At 39.5% G+C, this 25563-nt stretch overlaps 1 protein-coding gene across 3 annotated transcripts in view; it reads right to left on the bottom strand.

The window, feature by feature from the left end:
• The window catches only part of zdhhc2 (zinc finger DHHC-type palmitoyltransferase 2), a 101803-nt gene that overhangs the window by 59579 nt on the left and 16661 nt on the right, over positions 1 to 25563 (bottom strand). For all 3 annotated transcript variants that reach the window (XM_048544508.2, XM_048544491.2, XM_048544500.2), the window contains exon 2: positions 1376 to 1402. In XM_048544508.2, coding sequence (XP_048400465.1) covers positions 1376 to 1402 — 27 coding nt within the window. The remainder of the gene's footprint in view (positions 1 to 1375; positions 1403 to 25563) is intronic.

Below are 25563 nucleotides of genomic sequence, written 5' to 3'. Positions count from 1 at the left end.
TTGGCTGGGAGGTATTGGTGAAGTGGATGAACTGTTCGAGCTCCTCATGGGAACATGTGGCAGCGCTGATACAGTCATCAGTGTAACGGAGGAAGAGATGGGGGATTGGGCCAGTGTAGCTTTGGAAGAGGGATTGTGCCACATAACCTACAAAGAGGCAGGCATAGCTTGGGCCCATGCAGGTACCCATGGACACCCACTTTGTCTGTAGGAAGTGTAAGGAATTGAAAGAGAAGTTGTTAAGGGTGAGGTGGATTTCTGGGCTCTCAGCACAGCTGCTGCCAAGGAAAGTTGTTTGACTGACTATTATTTTTGTCTAATCTATTCAGTCAATTGCACAATATTTGTTGACACAAGGTAAAGAGGAGTCAATTACTAAATAAAAACTGAATGAACAGCGGATGCTCTAAACCAGAGACAAAAATAGAAATTGCTGGAAAAGCTCAGCTGGTCTGCTAACATCTGTGGAGAGAAATCAGAGTTAACATTTTGGGTCGAGTGACCCTTCCTCAGAATTGGAAGAAGGGTCACTCGACCCGAAATATTAACTCTGATTTCTCTCTACAGATGTTGGCAGACCAGCTAAGCTTTTCCAGCAATTTCTATTTTTGTCTAGGAGTCAGGTACTTGTGGCATCTGTTATTTATACCTTAAATGTCTCAATGATTTACACTTTTATATGGCCTGGTAAAAGTAAGTCGAAAGTTATGAATGAATGATTTTCTTTTAAAAGCCTTATGCCACGCATAACTTCTTTTTACTATTTTCTGGTCCAGTTCAAAATACATGCTCGGTATTTAAGTATTAAAGTTCCACAGATTGTCCGAGAAGGTATAAGGGACCATGAGTGGCAGTGGATACATTTCTATATTCACTTACATACTGACGAATTCTTAACTGTTCCAGTTGAGAAGCTGACACAATTGGATTAATTTGACAATATTATGGGTAGTTCTAAAATAATTTGCAATATAAAAGAAGATATTTTTCAACCATGGCAATATATTTACTAAAACTTTGAGTAGCATTGATTCTCCTAGTTAAGGATGTATAAGAACCTGAATGACAATTAGTGTGTTACAGTTATCTAAGTATTTTTGAGCTCTGGACCTTTAATTATTTAATTAGGTATTATAATTCATAATATCACTATTGATTTTAACCAACACTCCTGGCAGAAATGTAGTGATTTTGAATTGGATTGTAATTTTATTTTATTGTCGCATTGAAAACAGAATATAAATCAAATAGGGAACTTAATGACACTCTGAACTTAATTCACTTCATTCCTACCTGACAGTTCAGGACATATCCTGACACAACTTTTTATATTGTTAAATTTTGTATGATAAATAATTTAGAAATACATACTTACCTTTTTCATCAATATTTTTCATAGACACTGTCACAAAATGAAAGAGAGATAAATTAGACAAAAGCCAAAACAGGTTAAAATTTATACATCACTCAGAGGTAGTACGAACTGCTGATGCTGGAGTCAGAGATAACACAGTGTGGAGCTGGATGAACACAGCTGGCCAGGCAGCATCAGAGGAGCAGGAAAGCTGACATTTCGAGTAGGGGCCCTTCTTCCCCTGTCCTGAAATGTCAATTATCCTGCTCTGCTGTTGCTGCCCGGCCTGCTGTGTGCCTCAAACTCCATGCTGTGCTATATCTAAAATTAATACATGTATTGTGCACAACATTTAGAACATTCTTGTACTTTCCAGAGCAAGGCATCTCCCAACATGCCTTGTAAACTTTTATCCTCACACTCAGTTCCAAGAAATTTGTGTTTTGAGTTCCTGTAGGTGTGAAAGCAGGTTCCCAGACGAAATTGATTGTTTCAGCATTACCTAGGGCTGTATTTTAGCCCAGAGGTCTGTTTCTGTGCAAGCGGTGATGAGAGGAGGGAAGGGATGCTGGCTGGGAATGACTTGGGTTTATTGGGTAGCTTCTTGGCACTGGAGGACTTACTCTGCTGCTCCTGACTCTCCTCTAAAGTTGCTTACATTAGGGATTAAACCTTCTCATCTCTTTGCAGCAGTTGGATTTCCAGAGGCTAGGGAAATCCAGCCAAATCAAGTTAAAAATAGAATGACTTCTCAAATGAGGACATGCAGCCTTAGTACAATATTTAAATGCCCAATCTACTTCCTGTAAACAACATTCTTGTTTGCCCTAATCTATTGTTTTACAATTTCCTCACCTAGATTTGAAGTAGAATGATAGCTATATGTGGAATCACAAAACTTCTTCATTTGGAAATATTTTTAATTAATTAACATATCATACAAGGTTTTTGCATGAGCTTGGAGCAAGTCTGTAAAGATGCAGAAACATGATGAAAGATAGAGCCAATGGTCCTGTGCAATGCACTGAGATACAGAGTGATTATTGTGCTTAAGAATAAGTTCTTGTTGCCGTGTAGCATAGTAACTTCTTTGTAATGTTCCAATATTTCAAACAAAAGTCTCCATTATGTGAAATAAAGGAGGTATTTTGATCCATCATCTATATAATATCCGGATTTGAACACGTTAAATGTTGATCTTTACTGGGCATGTGTTACAATAGCTCACACTCAATATAGTAATGCTGTTTTCATACCAGGATATTGTTGGGTTGAATTTCAAACAGTGCTCGTTCCCAGATTTCCTATCTGCAGTTACACCAAACTTTACTAGTCCTTTGTTGACCATGAAATTTTGAGTTCTGCCATCTGTGCTGGTTATGAATTAAGGTAGGAGTTAAGTACATTTGTCGCCAAAGAACATTGAACATTCTAATTTAAATTATGACAACAGGAGATAATGAACAATCCTGGCAGTAATAAAACCAAAATGCCCAAGGGGGCCTGGAGAATTGGAGAGGTTCAAGATAAAGGCAGCCTGTTCTATCAGTTAGAAGCAGCCTGTGATGTGCTTCCTTATGTTTCAATAGCAAATGGCGGAAGTGGGAGGAAAGGAAAACTTAGGCTAATTTTAACATTAGAACTGTGTGTTTTAGCCCATCTACCTTGGTGAAAAAGCCAAAGTTATTCTGAGATGTCAGCATTATTGAACTGGAAGAAGTGATTGGCAGCCATTTTGTCTGGAGTGACAGAGCGAAACGCAGATTGAGAGGGATTCTGAGGAGGCAGCAACTCAGAGGAGCCTCACAAAAAGATGTAAAACTCTCTTTTCCAATGGCTTCTGCAACTGGTCAGAGAGTGCACAGCATATGCTCTGAACAGCTTACCCTAAGCATCAGGGTTATATGTATATTGGAGAATAGTAATCTGCATATTAAAAGGCCGACTATACCAAGATTCGGCAGGATTTGAGGAATGTAGATTGGGAGAAACTGTTTGAAGGTAAATCCACATTTGATATGTGGGAGGCTTTTAAGGAGAGGTTGATAAGCGTGCAGGAGAGACATGTTCCTGTGAAAATGAGGAATAGAAAAGGCAAGATTAAGGAACTATGGATGACAGGTGAAATTGTGAGACTAGCCAAGAGGAAAAAGGAAGCATACATGATGTCTAGGCGACTGAAGACAGAGGAAGCTTTTCAAGAATATCGGGAATGTAGAGCGAATCTGAAACGAGGGATTAAGAGGGCTAAGAGAGGACATGAGATATTGCTGGCAAACATGGTTAAGGAAAATCCCAAAGCCTTTTATTCATATATAAAGAGCAAGAGGGTAACTAGAGAAAGGATTGGCCCACTTAAGGACAAAGAAGGAAAGTTATGCGCTGAGTCAGAGAAAATGGGTGATATTCTTAACGAGTGCTTTGCATCGATATTCACCAAGGAGACGGACATGACAGATGTTGAGGTTAGGGATAGATGTTTGCTTACTCTAGGTCAAGTTGACATAAGGAAGGAGGAAGTGTTGGGTATCCTAAAAGACATTAAGGTGGACAAGTCCCCAGGTCCGGATGGGATCTATCCCAGGTTATGTGAGGGAAGCAAGAGAGGAAATAGCAAGGGCTTTAACAGATATCTTTGCAGCATACTTAGACACAGGTGAGGTCCCGGAGGACTGGAGGCTTGCTAATGTTGTCCCCTTGTTTAAGAAGGGCAGCAAGGATAATCCAGGTAATTATCGACCGGTGAGCCTGACATCAGTGGTAGGGAAGCTACTGGAGGAGATACTGAGGGATAGGATCTATTCCCATTTGGAAGAAAATGGGCTTATCAGTGATAGGCAACATGGTTTTGTGCAGGGAAGGTCATGTCTTACCAACTTAATAGAATTCTTTGAGGATGTGACAAAGTTAGTTGATGAGGGAAAGGCTGTAGATGTCATATACATGGACTTCCGTAAGGCATTTGATAAGGTTCCCCATGGCAAGCTAATGGAGAAAGTGAAGTTGCATGGGGTCCAGGGTGTGCTAGCTGGATGGATAAAAAAACTGGCTAGGCAACAGGAGACAGAGAGTAGCAGTAGAAGGGAGGTTCTTAAATTGGAGACCTGTGACCAGTGGTGTTCCACAGGGATCTGTGCTGGGACCACTGTTGTTTGTGATATATGTAAATGATTTGGAGGAAGGTGTAGGTGGTCTGATCAGCAAGTTTGCAGATGACACTAAGATTGGTGGAGTAGCAGATAGTGAAAGGGACTGTCAGAGATTACAGCAGAATATAGATAGACTGGAGAGTTCGGCAGATAAATGGCAGATGGAGTTCAATCCGGGCAAATGCGAGGTGATGCATTTTGGAAGATTTAGTTCAAGGGCGAACTATACAGTAAATGGAAAAATCCTGGGGAAAATTGATGAACAGAGACATCTGGGTGTTCAGATTCATTGTTCCCTGAAGGCGACAACGCAGGTCAATAGGGTGGTCAAGAAGGCATATGGCATGCTTTCCTTCATTGCGCTGGGTATTGAGTACAAGAGTTGGCAGGTCATGTTGCAGATGTATAGGACTTTGGTTCGGCCACATTTGGAGTACTGTGTACAGTTCTGGTCGCCACATTACAAAAAGGATGTGGATGCTTTGGAGATGGTGCAAAGGAGGTTCACCAGGAGTTGCCTGGTATGGAGGGTGCTAGCTATGAAGAGAGGTTGAATAGATTAGGGTTATTTTCATTAGAAAGACGGAGATTGAGAGGGGACCTAATTGAGGTCTACAAAATCATGAGGGGTATGGACAGGGTGAATAGGAAAAAGTTTTTTCCCAGAGTAGGGGACTCAATTACTCGGGTCATGAGTTCAAAGTGAGATGAGGAAAGTTTAAGGGGGATGTGCGTGGAAAGTTCTTTACACAGAGGGTGGTGGGTGCCTGGAACGCGTTGCCAGCAGAGGTGGTAGACACAGACACGTTAGCGTCTTTTAAGATATATTTGGACAGGTACATGGGTGGGCAGGGAGCAAATGGACACAGACCGTTAGAAAATAGATGACAGGTAAGACAGAGGATCTTGATCAGCGCAGGCTTGGAGGGCCGAAGAGTCTGTTCCTGTGCTGTAATTTTCTTTGTTCTTTGTTCTTTGTTCTTTAAAAGTCTGCAAACCTGCTGCAAGATTACACTTGAAGGAAGTGGAAGCAATCACCCTGAAATATTCAGAGATTCACTTAGCAACTGAGAGTAGGTATGACTTTTGGCTCGGATTCAACACTAATTAGAAACATGGAGTCAAATAAATGAGACTGCAGCCACAGAGTGAAAGATGGCGCATTAAATGTTATGACAGAGCCTTCTCGGCTATAGTAATTGTTATAAAACAGTAGAAGAACCAATCTGGCAGTGTTCCGAGGTGACTTAAATCCCTCCTAAGGGAGGCACTGGTGTAGTGGTAATGCCATGGAACCAGTAATGTAGAACCCCATATTAATGCTCTAGGGAAATGGGTTCAAACCTCACTGCGACAGATGGTGAAATTTGAATTCAATTTAAAAGAAGTGTGAACTTTCAAAAAAAAATTCTGATCTAATAGTGATTGTGTAACCATTTCCAATTATCATAAAAATCCATCTGGTTCAGTAATGTCCTTCACGAAAGGAAACTGCCATCCTTTCCTACGGAGGCCTACATGTGAGACCAGACTCTCAGCGATATGGTTGACTCTTAAACTGTCCTTTGGGCAATTAGGGATGGGCAATAAATGTTAGCCTAGACAGAGATACCCACATTTTATGAATGAATAAAAAAAAGAGAAAATTAGAGGCTGATAAAATCAGCTATTATGAAATCAAAATTTTTGGTTGCTATCAGGTACACTGTCCTTCTCAGGTTTGTATCGAAGCAAATGACTCAATTTGTTCTATTCTCATTAGATCAGCTATATCTATTTAATTTCTTTCGGTAGGTGACATTACAGTGTACCCATCAATGGTCAACTTATGTGACAGCTACATTTAAATTAAGATTGGATACAGAAATGAGAAATGAATAGTACATTTACAAACTTTATTATCCTTGAAATGTGAAAACAATGAAGATTCAGGTGCTGTACCATGTTTATTCTTAATATTCGGTCATTCCCTTCCGATGTGGTGAAGGATTAACACAGGGCCACTGTTTCAGATCATGCACTTTGAAGGCTTCAGGCCAATTGAGAAATTGGGATCAAGTTCCTAACATTAACCCAAATTGGAAGCTCCTGGCCATGTATCAAATTCCATCAAAGACATGACAAAGGATCATTGGCTTTTACTCAACATCCTCCTTCACACTAAGTCTTTACTCCAGACTCAGCTGTTGTAGATATTTTCTAATCAACCTGTTCAGAGATGCGATAAACATCTTCAGATAGAATTTGAAACTGGACCTTCTGTCTCAGAGATAGGGGCACTACCACTGCACAAGAACCCTCTAAGGCAAATCACATAAATCAACCTGTTCAGACAGGTTATGATATGCATCTGGGGCAAGTCAGGCTTGAACCTGAATCTCCTAAACTAGTGTAAGGAACACTACCACTGTGCCGCAATAGTCCCCAGTTTACAGTTGCTAAATATAGCTCCAAAGTGTATCCTGCAATAACTCAAGGTTTGGATACTTATTAATCAATCTGTTCCAAGATGTTACTACGTGTCACTGAAATAGGTAAAAGTTGAATTCGGGCCACCTGGCTCAGAAGTAGGGATTGTTCTGAATTGTTCTGGAGAAAGTTGACTGGACTTGCAATGTTAACTCTGCTTTCTGTTCACAGATGCTAAAGATGTGCTGAGTTTCTCCAGCAATTTCTGTAACGGTTTCAGATCTTCAGATATTCTGTAAGATTTTTTGAGGACTTGACAGGATAGATGCAGAAAGGTTGTTTCCCCTTTTGGGAGAGTGTAGGACCAGGGGTTATATTCTCAAAATAAGGGGTTATACATTTAAGACAGCGATGAGGAGGAATTTTTTTCTCTTAGAGGGTAGTAAATCAATGGAATTCTTTACCACAGAGAGCTGTTGAGGCTGGGTCATTAAGTATATTCAGGTCTGAGATAGTCAAATTTTTAATCAGTGATGGAATCAAGGGTTATGGGGTAAAGGTAGGAAATGGAAATTGTGTAATATCAGGTCAAATGTGATCTCATTGAATGGTGGAGCAGACTCGATAGGCTGAATAGTCTCCTTCTGCTTGTACATCTTCTGGTCTTATGTTAGTAAGATATCTTTGCAGTTTCGTCAGGGCTGCCAGGGTTGGGTTTGGTATTGATGTTTCCAGTGTCTAGGCTGATGACAGGTGGTCCATCTGGTTTCACTCCTCTCCTTAGACTTGTTGTAGTTAGAATCAGCAACATTGCTGTGGGCCTGGAGTCATGTGAAGGCTTGACAGGGCAAGGTCAGCAGAGACCATTAGTGAACCAGGTAATACAAAAATGAATTTGATGAAAGCTATAGACTGCAGGATGCTAGTAATAGACTGGCCAGGTGAGTGGAGAAGTGGCAAATGGAATTTAATCCAGTGAAATCAGAAGTAATCCACTCTGAGATTAAATAAGGCAAGGGACTTATACAGCAAATGATGAGATGTGTAAGAGGAAAAGAAGACATTGTAGAGTGTATGCCCACAGCCCACTGAAGGCAGCAGGGCAGATCATTAGGACGGTCAAGAAAACATTTACAAAACTTTCCTTTAATGGCTGAGGCCCAGAGTATTATGGGAGATTATGCAGAACTGTTTAACACATTATTTAGACCTCAGCTAAAAGAAAAGATTGCAAATCTTGTCAGTGTATAATGTGACGAACATGATCACACTAGGGAGGTTACATAAGAAATTTACGAGAATGTTGCCAGGAATGGAGAATTTATAGCTGCATGGAAAGGCTGGGCTTGTTTTCTTTAAAAAGAAGAAGTTGAGGAGAATTAATCAAAGTATTCAAAACATGAGGGATCTAGGAAGAGGGGATAAAGAGTGCCTACTTCAATTTGCAGGGCAGCATACAGTGAAAGCAATTGGAGGAAGGATCAGAGAGAAGTTATAAAGTGATTGTTTCAGCCAAAGGGTGGTATGGGACCAGAACTCTCTGCCATTAAGGGTGCTGGAGGCCAAACATCTCAAAACTTTTACCAGTAGATCTACAAATCAAAAACCGGAAGATAGAACTAGATTGGGCAGCTCCTTTCAGGCTGACACGGAAATGATGGACAAACTGCCCCTTTCTATGCTGTAGTTCTTTTAAGGTTTCCACTGTATTGATATGCAGGGTCATTGTTTGCTTTTAAAGACACACTGTTGTTTATCTCTGAAATGAGAAACTCCATCAAGGCAAGATAGATAACGTGTAGCAAAAAAAAATTGGCTTGGTCCCAACGGTTTTGAAGTTCATCTTTAGCCAGCTAGTTATAAAGCCCATCTTCAGATATTTTGTACATGGAAACTGTCTTAATGCAGATGATTAATGCCTCTAATATAACCCATCAAATTATAGAAAAAGTCAGTGATGCATGAAGAATTATAATGAAGTAAAATTATGTAAATTGTTTATGGCATTCTGACATGGCAATATTCAAATATGCATAAAATGCAATAGGGTGGCACAGTGGTGAGCACTGCTGCCTCACAGCGCCAGGGATTCAGGTTCAATTCCAGCCTCAGGTGACTGTCTGTGTGGAGTATGCATGTTCTCCCTGTCTGCTCGGGTTTCCTCTGGGTTCTCCTTTTCCTCGAACAGTTCGAAGATGTATAGGTTAGATGGATTTTCCATGCTAAATTGCCCATAGTGTCCAGGGATGTGCGGAATAGGTGGGTTAGCCATAGTAAAGTCTGAGGTATGAGGATAGGGTGGGGAGGGGCAGTGTTGTTGGGGCAGTGTCTGGGTGAGATGCAGACTCGATGGGCTGAGTCACCTCTTTCTGCACTTTAGGGATTCCATGATTTTAGTGCATTGGACTTTGATGTTAAGCTGAATCACTGATATGAACAAGGTATAGAGCTGGATGAACACAGCAGGCCAAGCAGCATCAGAGGAGCAGGAAGGCTGATGTTCTGGGCCTAGACCCTTCTTCCAGGAGAATCTGAGATAACAAGGTATAGAGCTGGATGAACACAACGGGCCAAGCAGCATCAGAGGAGCAGGAAGGCTGACGTTTCGGGCTTAGACCCTTCTTGGACCCTTTTAGACTCAATATCAGACTATATTGACTCACAATGTTGGACAATACAATGACCATTCACTGCCAGTACTCAAGATGTAACGATAATACTTAGCGGGTTATGCAACTTAATCATTTATGTCCACACCCATATTCATTGCATCATAGAACAATAAAGCAGGAGGCCATTTAACTCATCAAATCTGTGTTTGCTCTTTGTTAGAGCTATCTAATTAATCTTAGACCTTGGTCTTTCCCCATGACTATATGTTTCATCCATTCAACAGCCTTTTAAAGTTACTTTTGAACCTTGTTCCACTAAACTGTCAGACAGTGCATTCTTGATTACAACATCTCTGTGAGAAAATCGTTTCCTCACATCACCTTTGGTTCTTTTACTAAGCAATTTAAACTTGTTTTCTGTGATTACCAACCAATTTGGCATTGGAAATTTGGTCAGAAGTCACACGAAACCAAGTTAGAGTCCCACAGGTTTATTTGAAATCACAAGCTTTTGGAGTGCTGCTCTTTCATCAGATGGAGTCACCACCTGACAAAGGAGCAGCACTCCTAATGTTTATGATTTCAAATAAACCTGTTGGACTATAAGCTGGTGTTGTGTGATTTCTGACCTTGTCCACCCTGGCCGACACTGGCACCTCCATATCATTGGGAATGCGGAGTAATGAGTTGGCAGTGTACATAATGATGCAACAGTGACATTACTAGTCCTGGGCCATAGTTTGCAAAGGGCCATAAGAGATAGAGACACTATCTCTCAGTGTAGTACATATTACAGTATAAATAGGAGAAGCCTCCCAGAGTCGACTTGAGCCACTTTTAGGTAGAAGAAACCTTACAAATATAGGAACAAAAACAAAGTTGCTGGAAAAGCTCAGCAGGCCTGGCAGCATCTGTGGAGGAGAAACCAGAGTTAACGTCACAAACATGTACCAGACCACAAGTGACACAAGAAACAAGAACAAAATAGGAAAAGAAAAATGAACCTGAAATTGGAAGGAAACAAAAAAATGCTTCTTCTTTTTTTACTCTATCAAAATTCTTCATTATTTTGAACATTTCTATTAAATCTCATCTTACAAGCATCGTTGCAAGTATCAGACGAGAGTAATAGTGGCTGAATTCAATTTGCATATATGCAAGGTAAACTAATTCAAGAACTAATATTGTGAAGTTGCAGAACAATATGTTAAGGGTAACTATGGTTCAGGCTCATTTGAGATTGGGTATTGTATAATGAGAAAGAATGAATTAATAGCCTTACTGTAAAGGAGTCTTAGAGAAATAGTGACTGTAAGTTGACTGCATTTTACATTAACTTGGAATGGGCTTATAGTTCTTTCTGAAACTAGACTCTTAAATCTGAGTAAAGGAAACTATAAAAGTTAAGAAGGGTAAATTGGCTATAGTCAGAAAGTACACTAAAATACTTGATAGTTAAACAGGCAATGACTAGTATTTTAAGAAATACTAGGAGGTTTACAACACACATGCACATACGCACACACAGACATCTTAATAAATATGTACCTCCAGCAGATTACAAGCATTAATGTAAAAAAACTGAAATCATGGAGATGGAGGCAGGTATTGGTGACCATTGTCATTTACAACAGAAATCAATTTGCATTGTGCCGTAACAATCTGTAAATATATCAGAAATATTTGTACTGAATCAAATGAAGATGCAAATAAAGCAACAACTGTTTCAGACAAACTTTCTAGTCTTTATAAAAGTCTAATGTTAATGTATAATGAGAATAATCGAAGCTTAGAATTTCAATTAAGCTGCATGTAGTTTTCAGGCACCTTTCAATTTCTAGGCCCTTATCTATCACATTAATTGTAACACCGAGATACTACTCCAAATATATTATATTACATGCCAGCCATCTGAGAGAAAGCTATTAAGGTGATATTTTGCAACAAGGTTGCTCCTGGCTGTAGAATATTACTGAACAAACAGAAGCACTTAGTAATGGTGCTTCCAAATATAATGTGCCACTAGAAGCTGTCAATAGCAGGGCATAAATGAAGATGCAGCACATGCCCAGATTCTAAGGGCAATGTTACAAATTGGCTCTACTTTGGTGAAGACTTTATCACCAGAAGTGTATTTTAGGAACTTTCTATGATTTAAGTTTAATTTTCAGATACCTGAATTCCCAATACATGTATCTGCCAGTGACAAAATTCTAATCCAAGACCAAACTTGGAAAATACTGATATATCGTCATGATGTACACTACTGTAAATCTCAGGGTCTCAATTTTTCACAGCTTTCCCCTTCTACCTTTCTGTGATCATATTAGCTTAGATGCAAAATGCTTTCAATGACCAAACAAATAAGCTGGTAAACATAAAGAACACAAACAGAAGTAGCTGGAAAAGCTCAGCAGATCTGGCAGCATCTGTGAAGAAAAAATCAGAGTTAACTTTTTGGGTCCGGTGACCCTTCTTCAGTTTGTGTTCTTGATTTACAGCATCCACAATTCTTTCGGTTTTTATTTAGCCGGTAAACATAAGATTCATTTAGCACTACAGGTGGTGCTACAATTTACTCTAGAATCATTTCCTGATGTGAAAACCACATGAGCACTTGGTCAGGGATAAAAGTTGCTCTGATAAATATGGATATCTGTCAGTAAACTCATGCTAGGGTTCATGTATTCAATGAGATAACAACCTACTGTTTGAACATCAGTGTGGAATCAAGTATGATACAAGTATCAAAGACTAGAAAATGTAGCCGTGTAATGCTTCATTGTTACACATGTTGCACAACACAGTACATCAATATTCTGAAGCAGCATGCTGAATTTATGGAAGCTGTGAATGTTCTACATGTTTGAACTCTGCTGACTTGCTGCAAGAATTCTCTCAAGCCAAATATGTGTCAAGACTTACCCTCTCAAAAGCCCACAGCAAAAGTCAGCTGGTGGATCATAATGTTAAATTTCATGATCACATGCTGACATTGCATGATTTTGGCACAAACTGTTTTGTGCAATTAATGTCTCATTTGAAAATACTTTTTATAAAAGCGAAATGCTTGTAGTAACCTGGGATACGGTGCTGCCTTCTTTCAGCTCAGAATAAGCAAGAGATCAGTTTCCTGAGCATATTCCAGCGCTGAGAAGTTAGTAATCACATTGTTTTTAACATTGCTGTATTTCTTTTAGACAAAAGCAGGAAATTAAAAAAAGGGAAAAATGCCAACGTCTTTTATCTTGGAAAGAATTCTTGAAATTCCTTGGATCTTTGACTTTAGGAAAATGAATATTATGGATTGTAAGCAAAATACTCTGCAGTAGCTGCACTATATTTCCGAAAGTAGGGTGACCCCCAAGGTTGTGGTCGCATTTATATTGTTAATATTACGTGACAATATTAAATATTGTCCAGGGTGGCAGCAGAGTAGCAGCTGTACAACTGACCTCCTGGCCTGGGGTTCGTCTGCTTCCTTCTGCTTTCTTTGTTTTTTCTTTTTAATTTTACTGTTTACTTTTGCTCTTCTTTTCCTTTGCTGTCTTTCTTTCTACTTCATTTTTTGTTTAAAAGCCTTTTTGGCATCTTTGTTAGGGCGAGAGCAGGCCTGGCTTCCCGAGTGTGGGTGGCATCAGCTGTACAGGGTCAGGTCCTCGGCGAGAGCAAGACCGGCTTGGGCGAGAGCAAGCAAGCCCTTAGGGAGCTCATGACAGCAGTGAGTGATAGATGTATACAAGGTTATAAAAAGTTAAGATTAGGTAGCAAAAGAAAGCTGTTTCCATCAGCTGATGGTACAAGTACTAGGAGAAATAGTTTATGGTTTTGTACAGCAAATACTAATTACTTAACACATTCATTGAGGTATTGGAAGCTGAGTGAATGGGCGATTTCGAAGGCAAGTTCGATAGATACTTGAAAGAAATTAACTTACAAGGTGATAGGTATAGAGAAGGGGAATGGGACTGACTGGAATGCTCTACAGAGATTCACCATTGACTCAATGGGCTGAATGGCCTCCTTCTGTGCCACAGCCACACAATGACTCAATGTATGACATCGTATTTAGATTCAAATAAATACAAATTCTGATAAAAATGGCAAAAGGTGAAGAATTTTGGTTTCACGTGTAATTTGACAAAATGCTGGAATCACCTAAAACTGTTAAACCACACGACTTTTCCTAAACCTACAATTCCACCTTAGCTACAAAAAATGGCCACTGTATCCGCTTACAAAACAATGGTCTGCATTGAAGTTTGTAATTGCCTGTGAATTGCTTTGGGATGTTTCTGAGACCTGAAAATCTCTTTCCTCTATTTTCATCATAGCCAACCTGACCCTGGGAAGAAGTGTGTGCTTAAAATATCAATACTAATATTCTTCACTTGGACGAGCATTAGAAATAGTAGAATTTACCACAATGTGAGAGTATATAGTATATTCTTAGTATCGCTCTGAAAAACAACAATGTACAGTGGTAATAAATAGAGTAACTGAGACAGAGAAAGAATGAAATAGACCATGTGCCAGTGGCTTCACCATAGGTTGGAAAAATTTGAATTAATTCAGTAAGCCATTGTACTCACATTGTTAATCTTTGTTAAGAAAGTGTGCATTGAGTATTAGCTCAAATCACAGCACAGAAATCAACTGTACCAGGACACCTTTGAAAGAGTAACTGACTGTGCCTCTGTCTCTGCTATGAGCTTATTCCAAATCCCAGGGATGGTTTATTTATATGTTAGGAACAAATGAGATGTCAAAATTGGACTGGAAGTGGTGTTATTAGAATATTTGGAACTGGTGATCCATAAATGGTCCTAAATGGAATGTAATCACTGGCCAGACCATTTCTGGAGTATTCCCAAGAATTCTGAAGGCCTACCAGATGCACATGTTATCCAAAATGGCCACAGGGCCAAAGCAGTGGCTGTTTCCAATTCCTAGCCCCTTCAATCCTGGCACACCCATACTTCTACCTCAAACAGGAGAGGAATGTCTAGGCTTTTAAACTGAAATATCTGTCTCCATATAACTATCTTGTTCCTAGGTTTTCTGTTGGAAAGCAATGACTACCAAATGAGGTCAGAAATAATGGGAACTGCAGATGCTGGGGAATCCAAGATAACAAAGTGTGAACTTGGATGACTACCAAATGAGGTGTCAGGTATCACACTTTAGCCTGGCCTTCTCTACCAAGTTTTCCAGCATCAAACTGCAACAGCGGCCCATTTCTACCTGACAAGTACGGTCCTCTCCTGTACTTATTGTCAACTAACTCACACAAAAGAAAACCTTGGTCCATTAGCTAGGTCTCAATGTCCAAACTAGCATAATTTTCCTCCCAACATTGTCCACTTCAGTAACAATAACCTTTGGAAGAAGCATAAAATATTGAATCAGCCACTCCACATCCTGAAAGAATTTACTTTCCATTGACTTCAACAGAGAAGAAAAATGAGTGTATAACAGGAAATTGATCCAATATCATCTTTTCAACAACAGCCAGAAGCTAAAATTATGTTGACTTACACCAAACAATGTCTATGTATTCTGCAAAAAAATTCTGCAAACACAAGAAAAGAATCAATAACGGACGTGCATGTTCATTTACCAGTGCTATAAAATCAGCTGTGCCATTGCTAAGTCCATGTACCTAACAGTTATATATTATTTACTTTTCAGCTGAATCTAATACCTCACACTAGATCATCATGGATTTTGTAAGTAATGTAGCTAGATAAGTAGTAAACATTTATTGTTTATCAAGATTGAAATGCTCTTCTTCCAAAGACATCATGAGGGCATGCTTTCCCACTTGGTAGCTGTATCCAAGAAGGTTCGGTAGTGGGAAATCTTCCCAAGACATCCCAGATGGTTCAGACACACTGGCATGGCACTTATGGAGTGCTCCTGGGATCAGAACATGGACCTCATCTGTATCAATCAGTTACATATAGGGATGGAAGACATGATTGCTAAATTTGCTGTTGAGACAAAATGTTAAGAAAAGACATTTTCAAGAGAACAATGAATCTACAAAGGAACATAGATAGGCTGAGTCAGTGGGCAAAATTTTGGCAGATGGAGTATTGTGTGGGAAAAATGCGAACTTGTCTACTTTATAGTAAGAATACAAGAACGCCATATTATTTAAACAGCGAGAGATTGCTAAACTCCATAGTGCATAAGGCACTCAGTGTACTGGCATATGAATCATAAAATGTGTGTGTACAGCAGCTGACTAGCAAGGCAAAAGAATTGTTGACAGTCATTGCAAAGTAAATAGAGTATAAAAGTAGTGAAGTGTTATTACAGATGTGCAGAACCTTCATGAAACTGTGATAACAAGGTATGGAGCTGGATGAATACAGCAGACCAAGCAGCATCTTCGGAGCAGGAAAGCTGATGTTTCGGGCCTAGACCCTTCATCAGAAATGCTACCTGGTTTGCTTCAGGACTTGGTCGAGCAGTTTCAAGGCCGAAGAGATTGCAAGAGAGTTGCAGTTGGACAGGGGACCCCTGAGGTTTGTCCGGAGGGAGGAGGGTAACTTCTTCAGGTTAGGCATCCTTAGAAGAGGCTTTGCAGTGGGGTTAAAATTGCATCAGAGATAATAGGAACTGCAGATGCTGGAAAATCTGAGATAACAGGTGTGGAGCTGGATGAGCACAGCAGGCCAAGCAGCATCTTAGGAGCAGGAAAGCTGACTTTTCAGGCCTAGATCCTTCATCAGAAATGGGATGAAGGGTCTGATGAAGGGTCTAGGCCTTTCCTGCTCTTAAGATGCTGCTTGGCCTGCTGTGTTCATCCAGGTCCATACTTTGTTATCTCGGATTTTCCAGCATCTGCAGTTCCTATTATCTTTTCATGAAACTGTATCTGGAAGACTATGCAGTCTTGTTATTTAAGAAAGGCTATGATTTCATTAGAAGCAGTTCAGAAAAGATTCCTTCAAATTATCCTAGGATGAAGGGGTTATCTTATACTGAAATATTGTATGAATTGGGCCTGGGATGAGGGTTTGTCTTATTGAAGAGATTGAGCAGTTTACGCCGATATTCTCTTCAGATTTTAGATGACTGTGGGGAGAGTTATTTCAGACATTGCTGGGGCACTGAATAAATTTAAGGAAAAAAATCTGGACAGATGTTTAATTAGCGTTGTGTTGAAGGGTTATGGAGCATGGGCAGGAAATTGGAGTTCAGGCTGAGATGAGATCAACCATGATGGTATTAAATTGCGGAGTAGTCTTGAGGGACTAAATTGCCTACACTCCTGTTCCCAGTTCTTACGTTCTTATGTTCTTATTTCCACTAGAATTTAGAATGTAAACATCATGTCTTTTTATTGCTCTTTATTATCAACTGTGGTCTGAAATGGGAAAATAAAAATCAACAATTTTTGAAGAACTGATGCACTTTTTAAAAGAAAGTAACTCAATACTCACTGTAAGTACTGTTTACACAGCTGCTTGTTCAAGCAGTAGCAAAAGCCTAGTTTGCAGACAAGCTGGAGTCAAGGTATGTGTATGAATAGCGCTTTGGCGGGCAATAAATAGCTGATTGATCTGTGGATTAATGAGCACTTCCCTATGATAAACACTTTTGCCTGCCAACAACTAAGTGATTGGCTCACAGGTAGCTGAAAAGATTGGAGATTTGATTATTCAGCAGAAACCATCAAACCTCAGGGGGAGAAGCAGCTATTTTATCTCTGTAGTAAAAAGAATTCTCAAGTTTGAGATAGTCATTTGTTTTCTCCTCAACAGATGCTGTAACCTCTTAACCAGAAAGACAGAGTTTTTCAATGTGAACCAGCTGCCCTGTACCTTTTATAAGCAAATTAAAATATCTGGAGGAGAATCAAGGAACAGCATGCCTTAACAAGTCAAAAGGACCATCTTCGATGACCCTGTGAACAGTGACCATTCTATTTGTGATAAATAATCTTTCTTGTAAAATACAGAAACCTTGTCTGTGCTTTTTATCAATCTGGGCACAAAAGATGGGTAAATTGGGGAATCTTGCATACTTTTATGAAACCTTAAACTATTGTGATGACTCCAGGAATAGTTATGTTTGATTCCCAGCATAACAAGAATGATCTTATTGAAACATACAAGATCTTGAAGGAAATTGACAGCATAATTATCGAGAGCATATTTACCCCAGCCAGTAGTGTTTATAACTGAGGGACACAATTTAAAACTTAGGGAACTCCCATTCAGGACTGAGATCATGAGAATTTTGTTCCCATAGACGGCCACTAGTTTGTGGAATTCTCTTCCCCAGACCCGGAATAAGGGCTGGATAACTGAATATATTTGAGTCTGCTAGATAGATGTTTGATCAACACTTAAGGCAAAGGTTATGAAGGGTAGGCAGAAAAATGCAGTTGAAGCCACAATAAGATCAGTCATGATCTTCCTGACTAACAAAGCAAGATTGAGGAACCACATAGTCTATTTGTGCTCCTAATTCTTGTGTGTTCTTCTTTTGTACCAAACATTTAACTAAATTTATATCTTAATGCAGTTTAAGAGTTTTGACAAGTTCTAAAATTCTGTAGCTTCATTACTACAATGATTAATAAGAATTTAAAGGTTCAATTGTCTAAAATGAATTCAAGTGTATTAATCCAGTCAACAGAAATAGCCTGTGACAGTGATTACATTAAGCCCAAAATGCCAAGCTCAGCTTTAGTCAACAGGGTAAACTGGGGCTACAAAAAACACAGTACATTTGACTGAAATAAAATGAAAGAGCAGGTAATATTACATATTGAAGTCTAAATGGGAAATTAATTTCATTTTATGATTTATAGAATTTATTCTATAACTTTTGTTGTTTAATATAAATTTTTAAATCATGTGCAAAATATTTCACATTTGAGTCAGATTCATTGATACAGCAAAAGCTGACAGGATGGGGTACTGGATGCATTGGTGTAAATGACATTTAATATTAAAAAATCTTACAACAGAGAGCATTCCACACATTGTTGTGCAAATATCAAAAAAAGGATTGAAATGCACATGATTAAACTACTAAATTTATACTATTTTTCATTTCTTGCAATGCTCCACATTAATCTCACTCACATACAGTGGAGCTTGAAAATTTCTTGAAAATGAAAACAAGGTCAATAAAAATAAAAAGGGCAGACATGTGACAGCATCTATCCCTGCTTCTGCATGATTATTCTCTTTATATTCACACTGTAGCTGCAGCTTCTCCATCAGACAGAGTATTATGATCTGGATTATAGATAACTCCATGGCAACTGCCAATGTTGCTCAGCAACTAGTGGAAAGCAGATTCAAGACTGTTACAGATCATCACTTCCTTCGTTTTTGCTCAACATTAAAAAACCCATCCAAAAGCAGTGAATGTTATTAAATAAATACTGCTGATTTACACATCAGTATTAAATTTTAAACTTGGACTACAAATCTGTGGTGCTGCTATGTTTTGCCTGATATTTAGGTGTAAATTTTTCACAGTGTTTGACACATTATGCAAATTTTACTGTACCAGCTATTTCAATACTTATATACTTTGTTATATTTTGGAGCTTAAATATGACAATTGAGCCATGTTATATGTATTTCAGCAACAGACAGCATTCAACATCAATTTAAGTTTCATTCTAAATAAAGAGTCTAATTAGCAAATGAAAATACATATAAAGCTTTCTTTTGTATTTAGTTTTCCCATTCGGCTATCAGAACATAAGGAAACAAATTGAATTATTAGCATCTTAATAGTTGCACTGGTTAAAGGGTGATCTCATCAAAGTCTTCATGATATTAACAGGAAAAGACAGAGTAGATAAAGATAAGCAATTGCCACTGGTTGGAGATTCTAGAACTAGGGGGCACAGTCTGAGAATTAGGGCCAGGCTGTTCAGCAGAGATGTTTGGAGGCACTCCTATACACAAAGGGTAGTAGATATTTGGAACTCACTTCTACAAATGGCAGTGGATGTAGAATCAGCTATTAATTTTAAATCTGATATCCAAAAATTTTTGTTAAGCAAAGGTATTGAGGGACATGGGCCAAAGGCCACAGATCAGCATGATTTCATTGAATGGCAGTACAGGCTCGAGGGGCTGAAAGACCTATTCCTGTTCCAATGTTCCTATGGCTGAAGATATTGTAACAAAATGGTTTACTATTTATGTTCTAAAATATACCAGAGTAAACTGATCAAGTTTAAATTTTAAACAGCAAGGCATGCTTATCCCACTAGGTTGCACAACGTGTGGCATTAACACTACATAGTTGCTATTGAATATGCGACAATTTAGGAATGAATGAGCAGGAGTAACAGTCAGTACATTGTGGCTACTCTGCCAGTGAACTGGATCTTGCTTGATCATCTACTTGAATGCCATTTTACCACACAGTCTCGATGTTTTTTGATGTTGCTAAAAGTGAGGTTAGAGGATTGTGCTGTTTCTCCAGTCACACTTCTCCACAGCTTGCAGCATAAAATAAAAATACCTTTCCCAGTTATTTCCCAGATGGCCTGCTAAATACCTTCCCAATGTCAGTTTTTAAATAAAAAGATCAACCAGTTTTCCTTAATGTATGCAATTATCAGTTTATTATCAAAACAAAACTTATTCAATGAAGATACAAAAGTGGGTTAACTTACACTTCCATTTTACAGATTGTATATATGTTTATCTCTTAATAATAACCAAAATCTCCCACACAAACACCTACACACATTCTTCACCAAGTGAGAAAAAAATGGGTTTCTCTCTGTCGAGGACCACTTTATTAATTAAAGCACTTTCTTGCCATTAGGTTTCATCTTACATACAAAAAGGGAAAGGCATAGAATGTTCCAAAAACTCTTGTTCTGGCATTAGTGATCAAGTCAGTAATCATGTATGGTTGTCTCTGGAGTCTTGCAAATAAAGCTTGCTTGAGAAATACAATCTTCAGAAGAACTTTGCAGTTGCTCTTCCAGAAACACAAATAGGTTTCAATCTGAGCTCAAGAAGGCGGCTCCTTTCAGAAATTAGGACAGATTGGCTGGGCAACCCTTCCTCACAGACTTCTTGTTCCCCAACTACTTCCAGTTATTAGTACAGTCTCCTTTGTTCAAACAGGATCAGTAGGGATGTTCAGCAGAACAAGTAGTTATCATGTCATGTGATTTCTAGGAAGCAATGTTTAAAAAATACTCCAGCATTCTTGTGACCAATAAATCTTTGATGAGATCACCCTTCTTTTCAATAAACCACTCCAGATGTTTCCACAAAATTTGAAATAAATCAATCTAAAAATAATACTGCAAAACCCAAGTCCTTCAAATAATGTTAAATGTGATGGGTCCTTTATGACTTGCAAAACACCAAACCCCTTGTAAAATGAGTTCCATTGTAACATGTTGACAAACAAAAATATAATGCCATATGACAAGTTGGTTAGCAATTTTGAAATGTTTGGGATTGATGGGTTCTTGGCAGCACGGATTAGAAGTTGGCTAAAAGTTAGGAGACAGAGGGTAGGTATAGATTGGCATCACAGACAAGCTGAAAGGAGTGTTACCCAGGGATCGTTGCTGGGGGCCTTGTTTCTTCTGATTTATACAAATGACTTTGAGATGGGTGACGAGGGTAAAATCTCTAAATTTGCAGATGACACTAAGCGAAGAAGAATAGTCAATTGTGAGGATGATGCTGAGCAAATTCAGAGGGACATTGACACATTAGCCAAGTGGGCAGACACCTGGAAGTTGAATTTCAATGCTGAGAAATGTGAGGTAATGCAATTTTGTATAAGAAACACAAAGACATAATGGCTTAATGGCACAACATTGAGGGAAGAACAGCAGCAGAAGGGCTTCAGGTGTCATGTGCATAATTCTCCGAAGATGGCCAGGCAAATTGAAACAGCTAAGAAGGCTTAAAGAATCCTTAGGTTTATAGACTATAAGAGGAAGGAAGTGATGTTATACCTATACAAATCATGGATCAGACCACATCTGGAGTATTGTATTCTGTCTGGGGACCTTATTTAAGGAATTATGTTAAAGCCCTTGAGAGAGTGCAAAGAAAACTTAGTAGAATGATACCAAGAATGGCGATTTTAGATACAAGAAAAATTTAGAGAATTTTGGCTTATATTCCTTGGAGCACAGACAATTAAGAGGTGACTTTATTGAGGTAGAGAGGATATTTTGTTTCTACTCATTGGTATGTCAGTAACTTGGCACAATTTCAAGATGGGCAGCAAGAAAGCTAGGAGTGAAATGAGGAACAACTTCTTTACTCAGAAGTTTCAATACAGAGCTGGATATTTATTTAATATGATTAATTTAGAGAGTCATGGAGATGGGGCTGGAGAATGGGACTAGCTTTTTTGGGAGCTGGTACAGGCACGATAGGATGAATAGCCTCCTTCCGTATTATAAAATTCTATGAAACTATATTTAATAAAAACAGAGATAATGGGAACTGCAGAAGCTGGAGAATCCCAGATAACAAAGTGTAGAGCTGGATGAACACTGCAGGCCAAGCAGCATCTTTGGAGCACAAAACTGACCCTGAAGGGTCTAGGTCCGAAACGTCAACTTTTGTGCTCCTAAGATGCTGCTTGGCCTGCTGTGTTCATCCAGCTCTACACTTTGTTACCATTAATAGAAACACATTGCCACATACATTCTCATTCGCTTTTTCCAGGTAACCTACAAAATTACCTCCAATCTCTTCCTAGAACTTAGTTATTAAAATTAAATTACAATACTGACAAAGCAATGGTGATTATATATTTTTTCCATCTTTAAGTGACAAGGCTGTGACAGCAAACTCCATCAAAATAGTCAAGAACTTTGGGGTTTGATTTTTTTTCAACAAAGGCTGAGAAGTAATGACCAGTGTCTCTCTGCAACCATCATGGAGATACATTAAAAATGTTTAAGAGCAAGTTTTAATCATGGCTTTTCTTTTTCCATTGTGGAGTATTTCTTTTGATATTCATTTAGCTTTTTAGACAATTATCTCAAACGGGTTCTGTATGCATAACTCATCATCTTGTATCAGAACCACATTCATACTCAAATCATTGACATTGTTTGCTACTGAGAAGGGTTGGCGAAACTTGGTGCAGCTAATACTGATTCATCAATCAAAATGGCTTTCAACTTCTGAAATGATATATCTGGCACTTCCATGACCACATTACCTTGAATGTTCCTTTGGAGAAAGTTCATCAATGCATGAGCTGTAGGGCTGAAATTTGGCACAAACCTGTGATATATATATATTAAAAAAATACCCAGTCCCCAAATCTCATTACTTCCTCTATAATTTCATTGCAGGAATGTCTACTATTTCTCATTTTTCTGTTCTTGGCAGCACCTGTCCTTGACCCATTATGTGATTAGGTAAGTTACTCACACCTTTTATTGAAAGAACCAATTGTAATTTCCTAAACAAAACATTGGTTTTTCACATGGTACTGCCAACTTTTACTATATACCAAGATGTCAAAGTAATTACACAATTAGGAACGTACAACCATTAGACATGAACCAGATCATTTGGCCCTTCAGCCTGCTCCACCATTCAATAACATCATGGCTGCACTGTTTGTATTTTGAATTCCACATTTACATCTACCTCCAATAATCCTTGGTTTCCCTGCCTAACAAGGATCTGTCCACCTTGTTCTTTAAAAACCTTCAATGTCCCTGCCTCCACTGCCTTCTGGGGCAGAGAGCACAATCCTCAGAGAGAAAAATATTCTCAACTGTAGCCTCATTTTACAACAACACTCCCTAATTCTGGCCTGACCCACAAGATGAAACAACTTTTCATTGTCTAGCTTGTCAAGGCCATTCGGGATCTTATACATTTCAATCAAGTCATCACTTACTCTTCTAAACTCCAGTGGAAACAAGCCACTACTTAGTTTATTACTCTCTGGAAAGTTGCTGGTGCCTTTTTTGTTAGCTTGAATGGTATCCTATAGCTTTGGAAAAGACCATCTAGTATGTCAATGCATATAATTTCATTGCTGATATGCTAAAAACTTTTTTAAAAGACTCATATACTAGTTAGAACATTTCTGAAAATGGGCAATAAATTGAAATCTTTTTCTCACTGGATCTCCAAAAGCAATCCATGTTGGGTGAAGGAATGGGTTCACTTCTTCCCCATTGCCTAGGAAGAGATGTTTCCCAAGGGAATTGCCTCTGGGAATTGAATTGCCATATCCAAGACAGCAAGAATATTGTGATATCCCGATTTTGTTTTTGTCAAGGATCTCCAACATCCTACTTTCCCAGGCTTGCCCAGACTGCTAACATCCTCCTGAATAAGAGCAGAAATCACACAACACCAGGTTTTGGAGCCTCTGAAAGCTTGTGCTTTCAAATAAACCTGTTGGGCTATTGGCCATCTTATTTGCTTAGCTAGTTTTTCTTCAGAAAAAAAAGTGTCAGCATCTCTTTCATCAAATTTTGGGAGGGTTTGCACAAACATAAAAGCTCCCCATTGAGTCACCAAGTGAACTCAGATTCTTCCCCTGTCAGAATGTTCCTTGGAATCAGATCCATTTATTTAGTTCCAGCATTTGGAGCCAGTATTCCTTTTCATTCTCCTTTTCTCTCTTCTCTGTCACATGTAGTTCTAGTCCCAACTTCATAAATACCCCTTCTGTTTAACTTTCTGCTCTCTGGCGTGCTCTTTCATAGACTCATACATGCAGATCAGGACCTTCAGCCCATCGAATTTGCACCAATTTTCTTTAGTTCATCTTTCTCGAGTGCTTCTCTTCAAATTCCAAGTCTTTCATTTCCATTTTTAATTCTTATTTTTTATTTATTTCTCTTTTACGAGCTGGCCCATTTGCAATTGAATTTTCACTAAGTCTTGCCAGGTTGCATTACTGTTCTTCCAATTTCAAACGCTCTATTACTCTAAATATACCTGGCTTTTGAACCCTACTTCTACCTCCAACTGTGTTGTCAATTCAATTAGCTTATCCTTGGAAATTTCTTCCAAATATTCAGGCATAAATCACTACCTCCAGAAAAGTCCTAGCATGAACAAAGCTGTTTTAAATTAAGATAATAAAATGTGAGGCTGGATGAACACAGCAGGCCAAGCAGCATCTCAGGAGCACAAAAGCTGACGTTTCGGGCCTAGACCCTTCATCAGAGAGGGGGATGGGGGGAGGGAACTGGAATAAATAGGGAGAGAGGGGGAGGCGGACCGAAGATGGAGAGTAAAGAAGATAGGTGGAGAGGGTGTAGGTGGGGAGGTAGGGAGGGGATAGGTCAGTCCAGGGAAGACGGACAGGTCAAGGAGGTGGGATGAGGTTAGTAGGTAGCTGGGGGTGCGGCTTGGGGTGGGAGGAAGGGATGGGTGAGAGGAAGAACCGGTTAGGGAGGCAGAGACAGGTTGGACTGGTTTTGGGATGCAGTGGGTGGGGGGGAAGAGCTGGGCTGGTTGTGTGGTGCAGTGGGGGGAGGGGATGAACTGGGCTGGTTTAGGGATGCAGTGGGGGAAGGGGAGATTTTGAAACTGGTGAAGTCCACATTGATACCATATGGCTGCAGGGTTCCCAGGCGGAATATGAGTTGCTGTTCCTGCAACCTTCGGGTGGCATCATTGTGGCACTGCAGGAGGCCCATGATGGACATGTCATCAAGAGAATGGGAGGGGGAGTGGAAATGGTTTGCGACTGGGAGGTGCACTGCCACAATGATGCCACCCGAAGGTTGCAGGAACAGCAACTCATATTCCGCCTGGGAACCCTGCAGCCATATGGTATCAATGTGGACTTCACCAGTTTCAAAATCTCCCCTTCCCCCACTGCATCCCTAAACCAGCCCAGTTCATCCCCTCCCCCCACTGCACCACACAACCAGCCCAGCTCTTCCCCCCCACCCACTGCATCCCAAAACCAGTCCAACCTGTCTCTGCCTCCCTAACCGGTTCTTCCTCTCACCCATCCCTTCCTCCCACCCCAAGCCGCACCCCCAGCTACCTACTAACCTCATCCCACCTCC

The sequence above is a fragment of the Stegostoma tigrinum genome, chromosome 1 (assembly GCF_030684315.1).
Source record: "Stegostoma tigrinum isolate sSteTig4 chromosome 1, sSteTig4.hap1, whole genome shotgun sequence".
NCBI lineage: Eukaryota > Metazoa > Chordata > Chondrichthyes > Orectolobiformes > Stegostomatidae > Stegostoma > Stegostoma tigrinum.
The sequence above is the reverse complement of the archived record's forward strand: the minus strand, read 5'-3'. Positions and strand labels throughout refer to the sequence as shown.